Source organism: Antechinus flavipes, chromosome 1 (genome assembly GCF_016432865.1).
Source record: "Antechinus flavipes isolate AdamAnt ecotype Samford, QLD, Australia chromosome 1, AdamAnt_v2, whole genome shotgun sequence".
Lineage (NCBI taxonomy): Eukaryota > Metazoa > Chordata > Mammalia > Dasyuromorphia > Dasyuridae > Antechinus > Antechinus flavipes.
This window is the reverse complement of record NC_067398.1, coordinates 165,717,885-165,740,284: the sequence shown is the minus strand read 5'-3', so window position 1 is coordinate 165,740,284 and position 22,400 is coordinate 165,717,885. Positions and strand designations below refer to the sequence as shown.

General features: G+C 32.1%; 1 protein-coding gene across 1 annotated transcript in view; it reads left to right on the top strand.

Moving 5' to 3' along the window:
* The window catches only part of DHFR (dihydrofolate reductase), a 33,574-nt gene extending 18,483 nt beyond the window's left edge, over positions 1 to 15,091 (top strand). The window contains exons 4-6 of the mRNA XM_051992802.1: positions 1,947 to 2,073; positions 10,661 to 10,776; positions 14,872 to 15,091. Coding sequence (XP_051848762.1) covers positions 1,947 to 2,073; positions 10,661 to 10,776; positions 14,872 to 14,950 — 322 coding nt within the window. The 3' untranslated portion in view covers positions 14,951 to 15,091. The remainder of the gene's footprint in view (positions 1 to 1,946; positions 2,074 to 10,660; positions 10,777 to 14,871) is intronic.
* The last annotated feature ends 7,309 nt before the right edge of the window (positions 15,092 to 22,400 follow it).

Here is a 22,400-nt window from a genome sequence, read left to right as displayed (position 1 = left end):
AATTGGAGCCTAGATCTGATTCTTAGACAAATCTTTAAAATAGAAAGAAATTATGGACACCTATTTGCAAATGTCACCTACTTTTGGAATCCTACCTGTATTCTGTTTTCCCCACCTACCAGAGCTGCTCTTTTCCCATTCATTCCCCAAAAAGCTCAACTGAGTAGGCATTTGAGAATTTTTAAATGGATCATTTAATCTTTGAATAATGGCACAGGCAGCTCACATGCTTGCTTGGTATCCTCTTGTTGTCTAGAGAAGCCAAAGAGGAAAAAATTTGATGGATTCCCTAGAATGAGCTTATAAATGGAACACTGGTTCAGCATTCAGGAATTCAAATTTGGCCTCAGACACTTAACTAGCTATGTGACCCTGGACAAGTGACTTCACCTCTGCCTCAGTTTCCTCAATTGCAAAATGGGGGGAGGGTAATAATAGTACATGTATGCCAAGGTTATTATGAGTTTGAAATGAAATAATATTTATTTACTTATAAAGTGTTTGGGACTGTGCCTGGTACATATTAAGCATTTAACAAATGCTTATTTCCTTTTTTCTTCCTTCTTCAGAAAATATAAACAAGATTTAGCCAGGATGGGCAGGCATGTTTGGGTTGGGATCTATATCATTGAAGGGAAATCAGTGATATATATAAACTGAAGTGTTGGAAGAGATAATTAGAAAACCATAGCTACTTCTGTCAACCTTTTATCATCAAATTTTGCTATTGGCAAATAGCATTAACAGGTTTGAGTTTCTCTTTATATTTCACTCTAAATACACCAGAGATAGCAACAACCAATGAAATAAGCAAAAAGCAACAGGAAGCACAAAGAAGAAATCAGAGCACATATGTAAACAAACTGTTCTTGAACAGAGAAAGAGAGATTGGATATACAAATACAAGGCTAAGAAGTTAATATTTTAAGTTATACTTACTGGTTGTTTCTAATAACCATATGAACAAAGATCAATAATTTACCCTTGATGCTTTGAGTTCTTCAATTTATAAAAGGGAATTTTTGTGAAAATCAAAAACCAATTTTTTCTGAGACAGTTCAAATGAAGTGATTTACCCAGTCACACAGCTGAGACCAGATTTGAATTCAGGTTCTCCTGATCCCAGTGATGGTGCTGTATCTTCTGTGCCACCTTGCTGCCTCTCAGAAACCAGTTTTAAAAATCAATTGGTTATTCACTTGTTAAATTAAATTGTATTTATTTAGCTAAAGGGGAAGAAGAGGACCAAGTAGGTCCTACATAACCAAGAGTTATTTAGGGAATTTGTACTTTAAAATTGTCTTCCATCTTTCTTACTAACAATCATGTTGACTTAATTTGTGTTATAATTTTTGTTTATAAAGGTGAAGGTTTTGCCATATTGCAATAAAATCCCGTGATTCTCTGTCACCTCTAAATTCAAATATAAAAATCCTCTTTTTGGTTTTTAAAACTCTTCATAACCCACCATCTTCTTACTTTTCCAGTCTTGTTACATCTAATTTCCTCCACATACACTAAGATCCAGTCACATTTGACTTCTTGCTTTTCTGCAAACACAATCCTCCATCTCCCAGTTCTGAGTGGTTCTCTGGTTGTTTCCCATTCCTGGGATTCTCCCTTTTCATCTCTTATCTTCTGACTTCCTTCAGGATTCAGTAAGGTCTTGCCTTCTGCAAGAAATCTTTCCCAGTTCTTAATATTAGTACCTTCTCACTGAGACTATTGCATATTAATCCAGTATATAATTTGTTAATATATAATTGTTTGTTGCCTCCACTATTAGACTATGAGCTCTTTGAGAGCAGGAACTGTTTTTTGCCTTTATTGACATCCTCAATGCCTGGCACATAGTAGACATCTGATAAATACTAGTTGAAGAATTGATTTTTAGAATTATTTGACTAGTGAATATAGTCATTTGTTGTTGTTTTTCTCCAACTTAGAGAACCTCCTCCTGGAGCTCATTATCTTGCCAAAAGTTTGGATGATGCATTAGACCTTCTCGAACTTCCAGAACTAGCAGATAAAGTGGACATGATTTGGGTAGTTGGAGGCAGCTCCGTTTATAAGGTATAGTTACAATTTCATACTATATCTAAACAAGGATGTTTCATTACATTTTGTGTATGCTTGAAATAATCTTATCCTAAAAATTTTGAAGTACTACCCACTATCCACCCTCACTATAATGTTATATAGATTTTTTTAATTAAAAAAATAATTAGGACAATTTAGGAAAAAACTTCTATCTCTAAGCATTTTAATCAATAAATTTGTCTTGACAGCTAAAAAAAAGCTCTAGAAGACCAAAATATTTTAAAACTCCACTTAAATGCCAAAATAGAAATCCTGGAAATCAAAGAAATTAATGAAATTTAATGAAATAACCATTGAATTAATAAAATTAAAAGATGGTTTGGGGAAGAAAAAAACAAAATAGATAAAATATTTGCTAATTTGATTAAAAAAGAAGAAAACCAAGTTATCAGTATCAAAAATGAAGAAAGAGGATTCAAAACAAATGGAAAAGAAATAAAGGAAGTTATTAGAAACTATTTTGTGCAACTGTATGCCAGAAAATCTAACAGAACAGCCAGATTCCAAGAAATAAAGAAATTTCAGAAAAAAGAATTGAAGAAGTTATAAATGAGCATCCAAAGGAAAAAATCTACCAGGAGTAGATGGATTCACAAGTGAATTTTATCAAAAGTTCAAAAAACAATTCCAGTATTACATAAGCATTTGCAAAGATAGCAAAAGATGGGACTTTATAAAATTTCTTCTGTCAATCAAATATGTTTTTGCTAACTAAACCAAAGGGAGTCAAAACAGAAAAAGAAAACCATAGATCCAATATTACTAATGAACATTGATGCAAAAAATTTTAAATAAAATATCAGTAAAGGGATTACAGCAATACATCACAAAAATGTTATGTTCTGACCAGGTTGTATTTATACCAGGAATACAAGAGCTGGTTCAGTATTGGGAAAACTACAAATGATTGACCATATTAATAACAGAATAACAAAAATCACGTGATTATGTCAAGAGACACACAGAAAAGGCTTTTAACAAAACATAAGTTCTATTTTCTGTTTTTTTTTTAATAAGAAAAAGAATGAGGAACAAGAGATTTTTAAACATTTTTATCTTCAAGAACAAAATGCTGACAATTTGCATTTTTAAATTTTCCCTTTGCATGTGTGAATGAAATGTGAGTATAATGAAAACTAAAGCCCCATTTCTAAATCAGAAATTCCTCCTCCACTGTCCTTAATCGCAACCATTGTGATTTGAAAGCTTTCTTTTGAAAAGTTACCACTTTTTCTTAGTTAGCTTGATTTAAAATTATTTGCTTCAAATAAATCATTCTTCATATCAGACTATGTTTATTTGAGCCATTTACATTTTAAAGAGTAGAATTTTAAATAGTGTTTTGTGGTTTTATGGAACCATCTTTTTCCTATTATTTTTAATATTCCAAATTTAAAAGCCATTCTAGATTTTTCCCTGAGAAATAAAACTTGCCTTCACTGCTATCCTGCATTCCCTGTGATCCAACCCTAGTGGTCTGATTGAGATATGATTCTCCTAATTTGGTCAACATGTGTCATTGATAACAAATACATTAGTTTTTCTAGAAGTAGCTTGACCCAGACTAATAATGTTATTATATAATTTTAATATAATAATATTGGGAAAGGATTTACCAAGTGGTCAGTAGTCATAATCACAGAATGGATGCTCTTAATTCCTTTTTTTTTTAATAACATTTTTAGGGGAAATTTTCTGATTAACCCAGATCCCTTTATTTTTCTTCATGCCAAACTTGGTTTAAAAGTAGATGATTCTAATCTTTCAAATAGGGTGTGCTGGTAAATACTCATTTTCCCCCCACATCTTAAATCTACATAATTAACAAAATAGTAAATCAAGCCCTCATTTGTAGCATTTCCAAAATGTAGTGTGCACAATGAAAATGTAACCAGGGGCCTATTTAAACTGTCTTCAGCACACCTCTGAAAATAAGCCTCATTTTCTTTCACTAAAGTCTTTTCCAACTTTAACATTAAAGAGGACTTTCATTATGTTCTTTAAAATTAGTTTAAAAGGTAAAAGTATAATGTTATTTGATGGAGAGGCAATGTAGAAAGCAAATCTCAGGAATCAGGAAAATAGGTTCAAATGTTTTCCTCATATATACTACCAATGGGACCCAGTATGGGTCATTTAACGTCTCTCAATGCCCCAGGCAATGTTCTTAGGGTAAAAATTACATATAATTTTCCACAACAGGAATTCTCTAAGCCAGTTCTCTACATAAGCCAAAATCTCCCACTATTTCCATTTCCTACTAAAAAAAAAAATTATTTGAGCAGCTGTCTAACAACTGAAAAAGAATAGAGAAAAGCAGTTATCTTCATTTTTCTCCCCTTTTTCAAAGCTCATTTTTACCTGAGTTCAAGGACCACCTTTCTTATAGCCATTATCTCATTTGATTCTCCTGACAATCCTATGATATTGTCATAAGTGAAGAACTCTGAAAGACAGAGTTTCTGAGTAACTTAGTCATTTTATCAATTAGGCTAGCCACAATCAATAAAATGATGGTTGGTGTCGCAATTACTCAGGGCCCATCCTGGGACTTCTTCCCCCTTCCCTCTCCCATTATTGGAACTGTAGCCTTCTTTAAATTACTTGGAATATGCTCTGTTTTAACCTGTGTCTGCATCCCAGTCAATAGAACATAAATGCCTTATGGATAAGGACTTTCCATTTTTGTTTTTGTAACACTAATATGGGATCTCGTACAAGTAGCCATTTAGTAAATGTTTGTTGAGTTGAATACTGAATTCATCTTGAGAAAAGGTTTCTTTGAAATTTTTAAATACTTATAATTGCAGTATTTATTAAAATTTTATTTATAGCTAATTTATTTATAGCTAAAATTTAGCTATGTGACATAATAGAGAGACCGCTGGGTGGAGTCAGGAAAACTTGAGTTCAAATATGACCTCAGACACAACTAGCAGTGGGACCCTGGGCAAATCACTTAATCCTGTATGCCTCAGTTTCTTCTACAGCAATTTCTTGCTTCAATTTCCTAAATTTAATATTATACTATCACCTACTTTCCAGAGTTGCTTTAAGGTTAAATGAAATAATATTTGTAAAGTGCTCAGTATAGTATCTGGCACATAGTAGGCACTCTTTAATGCTAGGATAAAATGTTATCATTATTAAGCCCAACATATATCCAGATTGATATATTTGGGAGTATATTGGAGCCAATTCATAGGAAGCATGTTAAATTTTCTGTGTAAGTATTTACACCTTAGAAATTGGCAAACATTACAAATGAAGTCTTGTTTTATTGATTGCCTGGACTTCAGAAAAGGATGGAGATAATGTTAATACAGGGTAAACATAAACATTTGTTGTGCATAAAATTTTTTTTATTCTGAGAATTTGTTAAATATATACCAGCATACATCTGATTGTGCCTCTAGGTTGGATAGCTGCCAGTCATCTTAGGTGTTAATGTGATATCTTGTGACCATCAATTAATATGTTGTTTAAAAATTAAGCTAGAAAAAAATATGCTAATCCACCAAAAGATTTAGGTCCTTTGTAGTACTGTGTTATATAACATTAGATTTCCCTACTAAATAACAAGAAATAACTAAATTTTTCCATGGTCCTGTCAAAATTCCTCATTTTTTTCTTCCACTATAATAGACAGCCTGTTGAAATGCAGGGTACAAGGCCATAAGTAAGGCCTCAGAAATAGAAAAATAAAATTTGCACGACTTTAAATTTGGCCTTATGACCAGGCCTTAACACAGGTTCAAAAGGACATCAATGATGTTCATATGCTAGTTGCTTTAAGATCCATCCTTTCCAAAACAATTATGGAATTATTTTTAGGAAATATTATTTCTTTCCTTTTTAGCATTTTCAGAAACCCACCATTTGTGAAGTTGTTTCTCTGAAAACTCTCTTTTTCTCAGCAGTGCTGCTTTTAGGATCATTGGATTAATGTTCCATGAATAAGTTTCTATTGAGTCTTTGGCATAGTCATTAACAACATATGGCAAAGTGTAGTTATAAGGACTGTGAGGCAGGTAAGCTCCTCATTGTTTAAAAAGATAACTGAAATACAAAAGCACTAGTCAGATTTGAGTAAAGATACCAATTGACTTTTTTTAACTTATTAAAAAAAAAAAAAACCCTTTCTCCATATGTACATGTGGTATAGTCAGTCTTTAGACTAAACGCCTGATTGTAAATAAAAAAGAGACCTTCTAAACTGGCTTAAAAAAAAAAAAAATTGGCAAGAGAATGTTTCCTTATCTACAATTAACAATCATTACCCAGAGGTGAAAAGAATAACCTCTTAAAAAAAAAAGTCAACCTATTCTCCTTTGATGGCTCATTCACTTTCATAGCTTTTTAATTATTATCTCAAAATAATGTACGGAATGGTTTTTTCCAAATCTTAAATTTTTATATAAATGTGAGCTAGTATAATAAAGTAACTAGAACTATTATGTTGTTATATGATATAGTATATAGTATGATATAATGTTAATATGTAATACTATAAAATTAGTTCACATTTACTTAAGGCTTTAAGGTTTAAAAGAAGACAGATACTGTGAGGCAAGTGCTATTATTATCCTCATTTTACAGGTAGGAAAACTGAAGCTAAGAAAAAAGTCACTAATGGTCTGAGGAAGGTTTTGAACTCAGGTGTTCCTGATTCCCAATCTAGTGCTGTATCCACTATGCCACTCTACTACCTATTAGGAAGATGAAGACTTTATCTTAGTCCAGACTTCTCTCATATTTCCAAATGCCTATCTGTATGGCATTTCTACTTGTGTATCTCATCATCACTGTGTCTGAAACTGATTCGTCTCCTATGCACTCAACTTCCTAACAATTCCTTTTGGATTAGTAGCACTGCTAATTTTTTTTTTCATCATAATCTGGAAACCTATACCCCTCTCTCTTGTCTTGTACTTATATTGTCACCAAGTTCTATTGTGTTTTTCTCTGAAATGTTCTCCCACTCAGACCATTCTTCTCTATTTCTGTATTATCTATTCCCTAGTCCTAGCCCTTTATATCTCACTTTTTACTTGTAACAATTTCCTAATTAGTGTCCTGTTTCACAGTTTATCCAATTCTCTGATCATACTAGAAAACATACATTTTTAAACTTATTTATTTAATATTTTTTTCTATTTACATTTAAAACAATTTTTTTACATTTGTTTTTAAAATTTTTTCCCGTTCCAGATTCTCTCTTATCGTGACCCCCAGCCAGCCCCCATTAAGAAACCACATGTGAAGTTATACAAAACATTTCCATAAAAGTCATGTTGTGAAAGAAAACATGGAATTCCCACCCTAATTTTTAAAAATTCTCAAAAAAAAAAAAATAAAGTTTAAAAAAAGAGATAGGGAGTATGCTGCTAGTCATACTTCTTAAAACAGTATCTTCAGATGCCATATGAATATTTTTATCACTAGCTTGTTCCTTTATCTATTTCTTAACCCTAATAATAAATTTCTTTATTATTCCTGTTATCTGTGTGATTAACACACACAATTGTCTACCTTTGCTCATACTATCTTCCCTACCTGGACTACTTTTCTCTGTGTATAAATGGTAAGTGCTACCTAGCTTTCAAGGTTCAAGGTTTTCAGGAAGCTTCTCCTAATTCTCCCTCATCCAAATTCCCATAATTCTTTTTGTGTGCCTCTCTTATCTATGTGCTTTGGATCCCTCATCTATGAAATGGGAATAATAATCTTTCTCTCTCCCAGGATAGTTATGAGGAGCAAATGAAATAATATAAGTTCCTCGAAAACCTTAAAACCTTATGTAAATGTGAACTGTTATGCTATATTATAATATTATACTGAAATGTTATAGGACAATATATAATAGTTTAGACTGTTACAATATACTAGCTCACATTTACATTAAGATTTGCAAAGAATTTTCCATATATTATTTAGATTCACATAGAGGAGAGAAAGCCATGAAAGTGCTATGCAAACATGAAAATAGAGTATAAATGCTAGCTATTATTATCATCTTAAACTATTATAGAAGATAGAATGGGTTCTCTCTCCTATTAAATCAGAAACTCCTTTAGGGTGGAAGATTCTGTTTTATGAATCTTTGTATCTCTAGCAGGGCCTACCATGGTACCTTATGGAATAGAATAATCCTTGGCTAAATAAATAAATCCCTTGGCTTGGCTGAATCTCACTTGGAAATAGCCTATACTGTGAGTAGCTGGTTGCCCAAAGTCTTTCCTCACAAGCCTTAGGCTATAACATACTGAACCCATTCTCCTCCTTACCTTCCTATCACTAAGAATAAGCAATAATGCCCATCCTACAAGTCCTCAGATATTTTTTGAAACAATAAATCAAGCTATAGGAGGCCAAAAGATTCACCTAGTGATTAACATGGGAAAATATCTCTGTCCACTGTTTCTTCCTATAGCTTTCTTCCTCCTCTGAAATGTTACCATACCATCATCTCTCCATTTTTCTTCACATGTCAATGCATAATTATACTTCAGCTAGTCTTTTTACCATATAACACAATTACATCCTCTTTAAGCTCCCTCTGGAACATAGGAAAAGAGCGTTGAATTTACAGTCAGGATTTGGATTCAAATGCACTCTTACTAGTGTGATTATAAAAAAATCTCTATGATTAATCTCTCTGATTTTCTCACTTTTCTTATCTTTAAAATGGAGGATTGCACCAAGTTCTGAGGTCCTTTTTAGCTATTAATATGCAGTCCTATAATAATCTAATATTTGGCCCACTTAGCTCAGAAAAAAATTATCTTTCGGGTTTTCTTATCTTCTTTGTTCATCTCCATTTTAATTGTGAGTTAGAAAATTAATCTCTTGTGACTAATAAGCATAAGAATAGTGCTGTCAAGGAAAAGGAAAGCTATAAGTGTGGAGAACAAATTTAAGCATAATAAAGAAACAATGCCATCAACATTTTAAACCCCTTGAAAGTACCCAGAAGTACCATTCAGAATCTCTACAAAGGTGATATCCACATCCTCATTTTCTTCTATTTAGAAAATTTGTATTTTCTACAATAATTAGCAATCAGAATTTATTTTTAAAATTCTTATAGTTTTTATTTTTTAATTTAATTGATAGTTTTACAGCTAATTTGTATTATTCCATTATAATAGTAAACAAGGTATACAGGTCTTTGTGATTTAGCTAAGAATCTAACTCACATTTATGCTGTTGTTTCTCTTGAGAAAAATGTTCCAAGTTTCAGTCAGTTAACTCTTAGAATGTTACTAAAGGCAGACTATCTTCAATTCAATAGTTACTACTAACCTGCTAACATTGTGTCACAGACTAGAAACATTAAGCTAAAAAAAATTTTTTTAATCATTAGCATTATCGTGATATTTTCCATGTAATAGATACTCAGTAAATATTTATGAAATGAATTGAAATTTCTATAAAATGGTACTTGTATCACATTACTATTCAACAAGCCACATTTAAAGACATCTAGAATTTCTAGAAGAACCAGAACATTTTTCCAATCATTGCCTAAACAAAAATAAAAATAAGAAACTCTTTTAAATTCAGTTCCAGAACTTTTCTATTTCTATAGCAAATAATGCTATTTGACTTATAGATAGATTGAAGTCAGAAAGATCTGAGTTCTAGCCTCAAATATTTACAAGTTGTATGACTAAATAAATCACTTAACTTCTGTTGGCCTGTTTCCTCATTTGTAAAACAGATATAATAATAGTAGCTATATCCCAGGACTATTATACCAAAAAAATAATATTTGGAAGATGCTTTTTAAACATTAAAAAACTGTATAAATGCTGTCATTATTATGAAGCACAGGCAGAAAAAAGTATATAGCTCATTGAAATCACAGATAATCTGGAAATTGTTAACAATTGATTTCCCCTTTCTTCCTTCCTCTACCAATTTTTTGGAAACAAGTAACAAAATGAGTTGGTTTTAATTTCATTTTTTTTTTTTTTGCATCACAAATAGAAGTGTTTATAAAGCATGATGCTGGTCAAAAGATTAGATCGCTGGTAGCTTCCCATTCTTATCATTAATATTGCTTTAGCCACAACCAGTGCGAGCATAGCACCAACCTAAGGAAATATGAAACCATAAGTTAAGACATTTAAATGGGGTATTCTATAGATCACCAATATGTGTCTTGTCAGATATTTAGAACGATAGATAAAATCGTTAATACAAACTCCTCACCTCTCACCAAGCTATATTCTTCTTTAGTGTCTTTGGTTGTCAGTCACTTCAGTCACATCTAATTCTCTGTGGCCCCATTTGGTTTCTCTTGAAAAAGAGAATTTTTTCTTTTCAATACTGGGAGTGGTTTGCCATTTCCTTTTACTGCTTATTTGACAAATAGGAAAACTGAAGTAAACAAGATTGATTGCCCAGAAAGATGAGTCTTTCTGACTCCAGTCCTGGTGCTCTATCCACTGTACTACCTAACTGCCCAGTGATTTATTCCCAGTACCACTCCCTCAGGTTGTATTAGGTAGCTAATCCATTTATTTCATTTTTTTTTTTTGTCTTCTTTTTAAAGGAAGCAATGGAGAAACCTGGTCATCAGCGACTATTTGTGACAAGAATTTTGCAAGAATTTGAGTGTGATACATTTTTTCCAGAAATTGATCTAAAGAAATATAAACTTCTCCCAGAGTAAGTTATCATCAGAAGATTTCCTTGAACTTTACACTAAAGGGTAATTGAAAGCATGTTTTATTTGCAGTTAGTTTTTCTTGGTTTTGGCTTTGATATGAATTTATAATATATAGACATTAATATTTTGTAACCTATTCTGTTCAAGTCAAAAATATTTATTAAACACTTAATATATGAAGGTCAACTTAAAAGCATTAAAAATTACTGATAATTTTATGGTCTTATATGATTGATTTTAATATAACTCAGATGAATAGTGACTATATTATTGAGCTACTTAGAGCAATTACATGAAATTGTTTATGTCTTATCTAGTCTTAAAAGAAAGTTTTCTAAGGAGTGTGTGTGCATGTGTATTATTCTAATCTGTTACAAATATATTTAATATGTGTATGTATATCTTCTGAGTCTCCATTTAGTCAGTTCATTCAACAGACAAAATACTAATTGTGTGTGAGGCACTCTCCTTGTTGCTGAGCAAAAAAAAAAAAAAAAAAGTTCAAAAATAGATCCAGGAAAGGTGCTGTGAAAAAATTTAGGAAACGGTCATCAACATTATAGAGATTAGGGAACAGTCATTAACAAGGTAGTAACTCAAATTTGGACTTGAAAGAAAGGAAGGTCTTTTTTGGCAGAGATTGGCTGTGGATGGTGGTTTCAGGAATGACTCTGGAGGTGGGAAGCCACTGAAAGACTTTGAGCTCAAGAGTTATATGTATGTAAGGAAGTATGGATTGGAAAAGCTTTTTATAGCTTTTACCAATCTTAGATCAACTATTACAAGAAAGTGAAACATCTTCAACTTTCTTTCATTGTTTTTCAGAGTTTGATTCTTTTCCATTTTTGATTCTATTTTTAGGAGAAAGGTATCCCCTTCAAAGTAATTCCTTAAGAAAAAATATATTTATTCCAGTAAGGCTATAGTTATTGCCTATACTTTTGGACATCATCTTTTGCAGTTTCCTTCAGAACCTGAAGCACATCCTCTTGACTATACTTAGTGGTGGCAAATATTTAAACTGTGAAAGGCAAATTTGATTCTTAGAAATAGCTAAGTTATTTTAGCCAAGTCTATAAAGAAATGGTAAATGATCAGTCTAAACAATTCCATTTTTTGTTATTGTTTTTGTTTCTGGGTAGTACACTGAAACAATTTCTAATTTTTGTGACTGAAGGTCATTCCAAAAAAATTATTTCAAAAATGTACAGGCTCCTAAGGTGTTTTATTTTAAAAAAGAGACAACACAGGTTTATACTTTCTCCAAAATCATCATTATTATCTAAGTCATTGTCAAATAATTTTCTTGAGTCTTGACTTCATAATTAGTATTTCAAATCATTCTTACTTTCATTCATGGATGGAAAAAAAGGAAGTTGCTGGGCATTTTTAAAGTATTCTTGAAAGTTATTGATCCTGCCATTGAGTATTCTCAGCATAGAGATCATAGAGTCATAAGATGTTCAAGCCACAGGGGCGATCATGCCATCTAATTCTTTTAAATCATATTGTCTTATTTTCTGTTGTTTCCCATTGCTGACAATGGTACCCAGAATTTTTTTTGTGATTTTTAGTTTGTTTGGGGTTTGTTTACTTTTTATTTTCAATACACCAGTATTATTTTCTCTCTCCCATCTCCATCCCCTTCCCTGACCTCTCTGCAGTAAGAAAAAGAAAACCAAAAATCTTGTAACAAATATGGAGAACATTCCCACATTGAAGAATGAGGCATATATTTTTGCATATGATCAATCTTTCACCTCAGTTAATATCAGAAATATTCTGGTCTTCTGAATTTTAGTTCAATAAATAACCCTGTTAACCAAATTCTTACTGTTTAAGTGAACCATTTATACCCTCAGGTATTTTCTAGTATTTCCTTTGTGTTATAAGATTTTATGCCATTGTAATTTTTTTTGGATAATTTTCATAATAATACATTTCTTCTTATAACTGACTTTCCAAATAGTACCATTAGCTATCCCTTCTAGCAAGTTTTTAAAATGCCAATTACAAGAAGGTCTTTAGTTAAATTCAAGCATTTCAGTTTACTTGTTTTATTATTTAAATTTCTTGTATAAAAAAATATTACATAGTTTAGTGTGATTTTTATGATATATCCCATATGTGTCAGCTCTGGGTGTGTCTGTGTCAGCAATCTTAAAAACATGATTTTCTTGAGTTAAGTTTGTCATCAAAATCTCTCAGATCTAATAAGGTCATTTTCCCAATTTCTAGTTTAAAAGGTTCTCTGCACGGTTTTTCATTAAGTTTTTCTTATCAACAGGCTAGTTTTATTTTGGCTTAGGTAGCACCTGTCTCTTTTAGAGACACAGTACGGATATATCCCCCCAATTTCTAATAAGTATAAAGCCTACTTACCAAACTATCTCTATCATTTAATGCTAATTCTTGCATTTTGCTTATTGAACAAGTAGTTACTTAAGTCATGATAAGTTCTTTGTTGTTTACTAACAAAGAGTACTCTCTTTGAATCTATTGCTGATTAGAAAAAAGGAAAATTTAAGATTGTGGTTAAGCTAAGCGATTTGTAGTGAGTAGTAGTTTTAATTATTGTACAAACAAATGGATTGTAATTCATTTCATCTCATTTGCTACTCTACTATGTGGTAGGCACTGATGATTCAGAGGTGAATAAAAAGACAGTCCTTACTTTTCCCTGAAATTTACTGTTTGACCCCCAAGATAAGACAAATAAATACCCAGGTAAAAGTATTGCAAGAGTGTGATGAATTCAGTGAAGAAGTATGAACTTAAATACTATGAGAAGTTCAGTAAGAAAGAAAACAAACATATTCTGCTGGAAAAAGAAGAGCAAGAAAAACAGTGAAATAAAATAGTGGACAAAATAAGTTTGAAATGAAAGTAAGTTTTATCTTTATTTTGAGTTACATTGTTACTTGATTGAAATGATTAAAAAAAAAAAGGTTCATTTCTCAGGGTGATTGTTCATGTTTTTAGAAGACACATATTCATTTTTTGCTTAGTCTTAAAAATTGACAGCTTGATACATGTCTTGAAAATTTCATAAGGATATAAATGAAGTTTTTGGTGACTTTCCAAATAAACAAAAGCTGAAAAATTGTTGTTATCAAACATTTCTAAAAAACCAAACAATGGCACAAAACTTAAGTTCCTTTGTAAGAACATGCCTCTACTGTTCAAAGCAAATTTAGAAAGGATAGTTCTCTGATTATTATGTGTTTTACTTTTTCTGCCTAAAAAGTAACATGCTCTTCAATGAGTCCATCAATTAATAGGTTATCACCAAAGAGTTGTAAGATGTTATAGACCTGCTTCTTTGCCTAAAGAGAGAGAATAGATATAGATGAAACAAGTAGGAAATAGCTGAGTGCTAATCTATGTGGTAATTGGCATAAAAATAAGAGGAATTCAGAGAGGAGGAACATTGGTAAAAAAAAAAAAATGATAATTTAAAAAAAAAAAAAAAGGAAAGAAATGATAAGTCTTAAGCTGGGTCTTAAAAGAAAAGATTCCTAAATCTCCTGTGAGCTAGGGTGATGGAGCTTACAGAGCTCAAGAATAAGAATTAGGAAACTGGAAAGATTTGCAAAAGAAAGATAATTCTGAGACAAAAGCTCCAATCTGCTATAAATTTGGAATTTTGGAGCATGTATCAGTCCAATAGATCAAATACTCTATTCAGTACTAGCTTTTTGCTCAGCACTGTAACTACATATAGGAGGGTATTTTAGAGACAGTCTGGGTTAAGTAACTTGTTTGGGGTCACACAACAAATATTGGGTTCTTAATAAATATTTTTCTATTAAATGAATGAGATAAAAGTGATATACATAAAGTCTAAATCCCCATCCAGCCCTATATTTGTTCTCTGACAGTGATACCAAAGAAGATATTACAAAATCTGCTCTCCTTGATTTAAATTCAGAATAAAATTAAAATAAATAACAGAAAAGACAACTTTCTATTTTGTTTTTATATCATATTGTAATATTTTGTCAAGATACTAATTTTAACATACTTTCTTTAAAGAGTTAACATTTTTGAGGAGGGTCACATTATTTATTAATACATATACCTTTTTTTTTCAGATATCCAGGTGTTCTTACTGATGTCCAGGAAGAAGAAGGCATTCAGTATAAATTTGAAGTATATGAAAAACATGATTAATCTGAAAAGCTTGAAGACTGCTGTTTCCAAATAATTTTTTCACTAAAAATTAAGTATGTGTGACATTAGTCTAAAAACCATTCATAGAAATATGTTTCTTTTTATTTTTAATGTATCAATAAAAATTTATTAAGCACCTACTATGTGCCAGGCACTGTATTAAGCTCAGAGGACACAAAAAGAGGCAAAAGACAGTCCCTATCCTCAGAGGGGTCATGATGGAGAAAGACAACATGCAAGCAAATATGTACAAGTAAGTAATAGACAGGATAAATAGGAAATAATTAACATAAGAAGGTGCTAGAAATAAGGGAATGAGGAAGGCTTCCTATAGAAGGTAGGATTTTAGTTGAGACATAAAGGAAACTATAGCCAAAAGAATGGGGGACAGCCAGAGAAAATGCCAGAGATAAGAGATGGAGTATCCTGCTTGTAGAATAGCAAGGAGGCCAGAGTCATCCAATTGAAAAATATATGTTGAATATAAGACATAAGAAAGGTAGGATGGCCTGGATTATGAAGGGCTTTGAATGCCAAACAATGGATTTTGTATTTGATCTTAGAGAAACTAGGGAGCCACTAAATTAATTAAGGGGCAGAGGAGTGGGTGGAATTTGCTATTTAAATTACTTTAGTGACTGAATGACAGATGGATTGGAGTGGGGAAAGACTTGAGGCACATAGACTTAGCATCATACTGTTGCAATAATCCAGGAAAATTATAGTTACAGGAATGTACATGAAAATAATAATGAAATAATTGAAACAATACTGGGAAATCATAATGACCAAGTTTAGCTCCAAAGAAAAGCAATGTGAAGCTACCTCCTCAGGATTCTCTGCATAGGTGGGAAGCTATGGGTGAGGAATACTGCTAATAATACCAGACTTTTTTTAACATGTTGGTTAATTTTGCTGTATTGCTTTTCCTTTTCTTATCTTTTGTTATAAGAGATGTCTTTCTAAGAGGAAAAGGAAATCTGAAGTGTGAGATAAAAACAAAAGAACAATAAAAAAATTTAAATAAGAACAAAACCAAAAAATACTATTTCTCTTTAAGAAATGACAAATATACTCACCCAATAAGTTGGGAGTTAAGAAAGGCTTGAAAAAAAGGCATGTAGTGGAAAGGTTGTCAGAGGGTATGAATTAGAGCAGTGGTTCTCAAACTTTTATTTTCAGTATCTTTATCTTATTAAAAATTATTGAGGATCTCTCTAAAACGTTTTTGTTTATCTGGATTATATTTATAGACATTTACCATATTGGAAATAAAAACTATTTTTGAATTTGTAGGCCTTCTAAAAGTGTTTCAGAGCTCCCCAGGATTCTCTAGACCATACTTTGAGAACCATTGAATTAGAGAATAGAAGCAGATCTTGGAAAGGGATTCCCATACTCTGGGTGCCATGAAAAAGCTAAGCTCAAAGAAGGTTTAAGGTCTGATCCTTAAGGAAAAAAAAAATAAGAAATGACAAATATAGAAATGCCTGTGATACAATATGACATCAATAATGTACATTTTTAAATCCATTAATTAGGAGGTGTTACAGTGCAATGGAAAGGAGGTTGTATTTAGACTCAGAGGATGAAGGATTTGAATGAGATGTTTGCTAAAGTCTCTTTCTGCTCCCAATTCATGATTCTATGGTCTATAATACTATTTAAAAAAACATTTAAATTGAACTGTGTTAGTCTCTCATTCAAATATGAAGTATCACTTTATAGACCAACACTATAGTGTGTTAACCTCTAGGGGGAAAGGTAAAAGCAAACCAAGACTGTAGTGTATTTATAATTTGATTGATGTGGCTTCTTTCTTGTGTATAGCTCACAAGTTACCCACCCTTTCTCATCCTGTGCTATTTTTGTCTAAAATCTTCCAAAGGTCTATCTAATTCTATCCAATGGGCTATATATGCCTTCCATTTAATCTACATTCCGTGGATACCAACTTTTTAAGGTTTCCCCTAGGAGGCAGGTGCTATTATTGTCCCCATTTTGCAGATGAGGAAACTGAGGTAAATGGAGGTTAAGTGACTTGCCCAGGTGACAAAGCTAGTAATTATCTGAGACATGATTTGAATCCAGATTTTCCTGTTTCCAGATCCAACAGCTGGATTCCTTTTTCTAGCTAGATAACTTTTCCTTTTCCTGTCATTAATTTCTGGATGATGTCCTTTATGTGACTTCTTACATATGTGTCATGATCAGTAATATGCTATACTCATAACTCACCATGTTTCTCTCAGGTCTTTTTCCACTTAGTCTTTCCTGTACAAATGGACAGGCCAAACTCCTTTGAGTGGTTGCAGCTACCTGTTTTTGTACCCTCACTGGTGTTTCTTTTTAGCTGGTCATTGAATGTGCTTGTTTCTCTTGATTACATCTTCCAAGGAATCTTAAGTGATCTTGATATTTGGATGGGAAACGACTTCCTTGTAGAAGAGTCTATAAAATGGCATTTTGTTCTATTTCATTGAATGCTTTTTTGGTAATAAAAATTTAAGTAACAATCACAATGAGACTTTATATCTGTTTCATTTGTGAAATGGTAAAGATAACAATTTTGAAAGTCTTGTTTCTTGCTGACTTCCCCATCAAAAAGTTATCCTCAGTTGGTTTATAGAGGCCCTCAAAAAAATTTTGTATAGATGAGAGAGTAAGCATGTGGGTCAGTATTTGTTGAGGTTCTCAGGCACTTTTTTGGGAGGGAAAGGGAAGGCTGAAATCAATAAAATCTGATATTTTTCCATATTTGTGGTATCTTCTCCTTTAGATAACTTGATGCCCTCACAATTGTATCATATCTAGTTTGATCTCATCTTTATACACTTGATCCAACTATCAGCTTTTCCCATCATTGTTCTCTTTAGTCCTATTTTTGTTTCCTCTATAAGTATCTTGGGATTGTGATGTTAAAGTCCAAGAGTAGGATTTCTAATATCCTTGACGGGGGAAAAAAAGTTTATTGTGATCATTTTTGCAGATCTTTTCTACTTTTCTTCCATTTGTAAGTCTTTTTTATTCTTGAATGACTGAGATAACTTTGTCTATTTGGTCATCTTGCCAAGCTTTCTTTAGACTGATTTGATTGTGTACTACTTCTCTGGACTTGATGAGATGATGATGCTTAAAATTGTCTGTCACCCTTTGCAACATTTTATTAAAAACTTTCTATTTTAATCCAGTGTTGCCTTTGGCAGTCATCTTTCTCCTTTTGCCAAGTCAGATGTATCCTAAGGCACTTTCTATGTTCTTTTCAACTCCTTATTGAAGCAATTATGTCATCTTTCTTCTTTGGCAAGTAAATCAAATGTATGTTAAGGCACTTTTTATATTCTTTTCAACTTCTTTATTGAAGCAATTACTTTACCTGAGTTTAACTGGATAAAGTTATTATAGTCTATGTCAATATAATTTCTATTATACATCTTCAGTCTTCAATAGACCGTTTTAAATCAGGTTTAAATCTTAATTATGTATTATATATTTTTCTCATTATTGTCCTTTGTGTTTATACATTATAAATTCTAATCTTATCTCTGATATGTCAGTGGTGTTATACACAGATAGATGACTCAAGAATAATTCCCACAGAAATGAATATGGACCACAATATAACATTTCCACTCTTTCTGTTATTGTTTGCTTGCATTTTTGTTTTTTTCTTCTCAGGTTATTTTTGCTTTCTTTCTAAATCCGATCTTTCCTGTGCAACAAGTTAACTATAAATATGTATACATATATTGTATTTAACATATACTTTGACATATTTACCATGTATGGGACTACCTGCTGTTGAGGGCGAAGGAGGGGAAAGTTGGAACAGAAGGTTTTGCAAGAATCAATGTTGAAAAATTACCCATGCATATGTTTTGTATATAAAAAGCTATAATAAAAAATGAAATTTTAAAAAAAAGAATAATTCCCACATCCTTAACAATCTTTTCTTGTCTGTCAAAATGTAATCAATTTTATTTTTCTAGATGTTTTTTGTTTTGTGCTTCTATGTCTAATTCCTACTGATCCCTTCTCTTTAAAAAAAAAAAAAAAAGTGCATAACATAGAGGTATAAACCTTCTGAGTAATCTACAGGTATTGGGCTTTGTTTCTTTCTTATAAACCATATTATCCTATATATTTCACCCCATCACCTTTTCCCACATTTACAGTGAAATTGCTAAACATCAAAGAATTATGTTGATTTGATTGAGTGGGTTTTATGAGGTTCTACATAGAATTTCTTTACTATGTCATCCTCAGCACCTGATGGTACCATATAATTGCAGTTATTTTAATAGTGATCTTTTTGCAAATATTTACTACTAGCACTGCAATATATGATAACTAAATGAGCAGAATCAGGAGATCATTATACACTTCGACAACGATATTGTATGAGGACATATTTTGATGGAAGTGGATTTCTTTGACAAAGAGACCTAACTGAGTTTCAATTGATAAATGACGGACAGAAGCAGCTACACCCAAAGAAAGAACACTGGGAAACAAATGTGAACTATCTGCATTTTTGTTTTTCTTCCCGGGTTATTTTTACCTTCTGAATCCAATTCTCCCTGTGCAACAAGAGAACTGTTCGGTTCTGCAAACATATATTGTATCTAGGATATACTGAAACATATCTAACATATATAAAACTGCTTGCCATCTAGGGGAGGGGGTGGAGGGAAGGAGGGGAAAAATCGGAACAGAAACGAGTGCAAGGGATAATGTTGTAAAAAAAAAAAAAAATTACCCTGGCATGGATTCTGTCAATATAAAGTAATTATTAAGTAAAATTTAAAAAAAAAAAATATATATATATATATATGATAACTAAATGTCCCTAGGAAGTATCTCTTGTAGCTTTGTAGAATACAATAAAGCCCATTTGACCAATTCTTTTATTTACTTTTCAAGGAGTATCTGAGCTATTCTTCAATTTAACCATGAGTTCCTTCTTTCTTGAAGTTTTGTTTATGGTAAAGGTGTCAAAAGTAATAGGATTTGGCTTCTCTTAGGGGTATATCTATTTGGTCATTGGATAAGTAATAGGTTATTGTTAATAGGTTAAAGGTTATTATCAATCTAAAAATTATGTGATTCTTAGAACTCTGTATCCTCCCCTCTTCCCATTTTTTTTTGTTTGTTTTTTTGATACCTTGACACTAACTATAGAAGCAAAATTAATAGACTTCTACATAAAATACAGACGTATCTTTTCAGGGGTTTCTGTAACAAAAAAAGTCCATCATCAAAGATAATATAAATGCTGGAGGGGATATGGGAGAACTAGGACTCCTAATACATTGTTGGTGGAGTTGTGGAGTGATCTGACCATTCTGGAGAGCAATTTGGAACTATACCCAAAGAGCTATAAACTGTGTATACCCTTTGACCCAGCAGTATTTCTACTGAGCTTTTATCCCAAAGAGATCTTAAAGGAGAAAAAGGGACCTGTATGTGCAAGAATGTTTGTAGAAACCCTTTTTATAGTGGCAAGAAACTGGAAACTGAGTGGATGCCCATCAGTGGGAGAATGGCTGAATAAGTTATGATATATAAATGTTATGGAATATTATTGTTCTGTAAGAAATGACCAGCAGGATAATTTCAGAGAGGCCTGGACAGACTTAAATGAACTGATACTGAGTGAAATGAGCAGAACTAGGAGATCATCGTACACAGCAACAACAAGACTATATGATGGTCAACTATGAAAGAGCTGGCTTTTTTAACAAAAAAAGTGATTCACACCAATCCCAATAGATTTGTGATCTGCATCCAGGAGAACTAGTGATTAAATGTGGATCACAACATAAGTATCTTCACCTTTTTTGTTGTTGCTTGTTTTTTTCTCATTTTTTTCTTTTTGATCTGATTTTTCTTGTGCAGCCTGATAAATGTGGAAATATATGGAGAAAAGAACTGTACGTGTTTAACCTATATTGGATTACTTGCTGTCTAAGGGAGGGATTGGAGGGAAGGGAAAGAGAAAAAATTTGGAGTACAAGATTTTGCAAGGGTCAATGTTGAAAACTATCTTTGCATGTATTTTGAAAATAAAAAGTGATTGCTAAAAATTTAAAAATATATATAAGCTAAAAAATAAAGTCCATCATCAAGTACGATTAGCCTGAAAACTATAACATTGGTTTGCTTTTCAGGACCATACAAGAAGCTTTTACAATATGGTAGAACCTTCAAGAGCTTGTGCTCAGTTGGCATTGTATTTGAAAGCCCAAGATTACATCCATGCTATGATAAGTTAGAGTAGGTTCTTTGTGGAAGACCAGATCATCTCTACTGACTAAACCATAACCAGGGAATGTACATTTTTTCATTAACAAATAGACCGCTCATTCAATTCTTAATAAAAGTACTTACTCAGAAGGTAAAGCAAGAATAATAATTATACAATTTTCTCCCAATAAAGCTGAGGCACACTTCCACCATTATACATGTAGTGTCTATAAGGAAGAATAGACATAAATGTAAAGAACCATGGCATAGTTACAGGGAATACATGTAGCCAAGGCAACTCCTTCAGCTCTGAAACTATGGATCTTGATGTCTTTTCTGTTTCAGAGACTATCATCATAAAATTTGCTGTTGGACAATCTTTATAGGACTGGTGGCTCCATTGCTAGTTCAGGATGCTTCTCTACTGGGCTATAAAAATAATGCTTCATTGTTGCCAAGAGAAACAAGAGATAATCTTACCCCATAATATGCAGAAGTTTTTCCAATTCTCTTTCAGTTGGTATCTAAAGTCAATCCAGAAATGACTAAAGCAGCAAGTTACAATGATAAAAATCCCAGCCCTACTTCAAATCCTATAATTTACTATTGATGGGACCTCAGTTAAACTTAAATTTCTCCATATCTTAAATGACCAGATTTACTAAATAACTTTTTTTTGGCTTTTTTTTAAACATTCATTATTTTAAATTTTTTGGTAAAAAATTCTCTTCATTTCTTTAATTTCTCCCCCACCCACTAAGAAGGTAAGCAATATGATAATTAAGTAACTTCTAAGTGCCTTTCTAGTTGTAAATCAAAGAGCTCACAACTATATGTAACATGAACTAAATATAGTAACAGTCTTGGTTCCAGAGCATTTATAATGAAATAGATTATGCTGAAATTTTTTAGTTTATTTGATTTTTATAGTTTTTCTGTTTCCTCTATATCAGTCATTCATCCTTCTGTTCTCCCTCTCCCTTTCCCTTTCCTTCTTCCTGCACGTGGATAAGAAAAAAAAAATCATTCCTGACCAGGGTTTTGCAGATATGTGGATTTTAAATCACCAGCTTAGAAATATTTTCATCTAACAACTCAGAAACCTGAATAGAAATAACAAGCATTTTTACTAATCAATAACCCAAAAACACATGTAATTTTTTTTATTATTATAGCTTTTTATATAAAAAAAAATGTGTGGGTA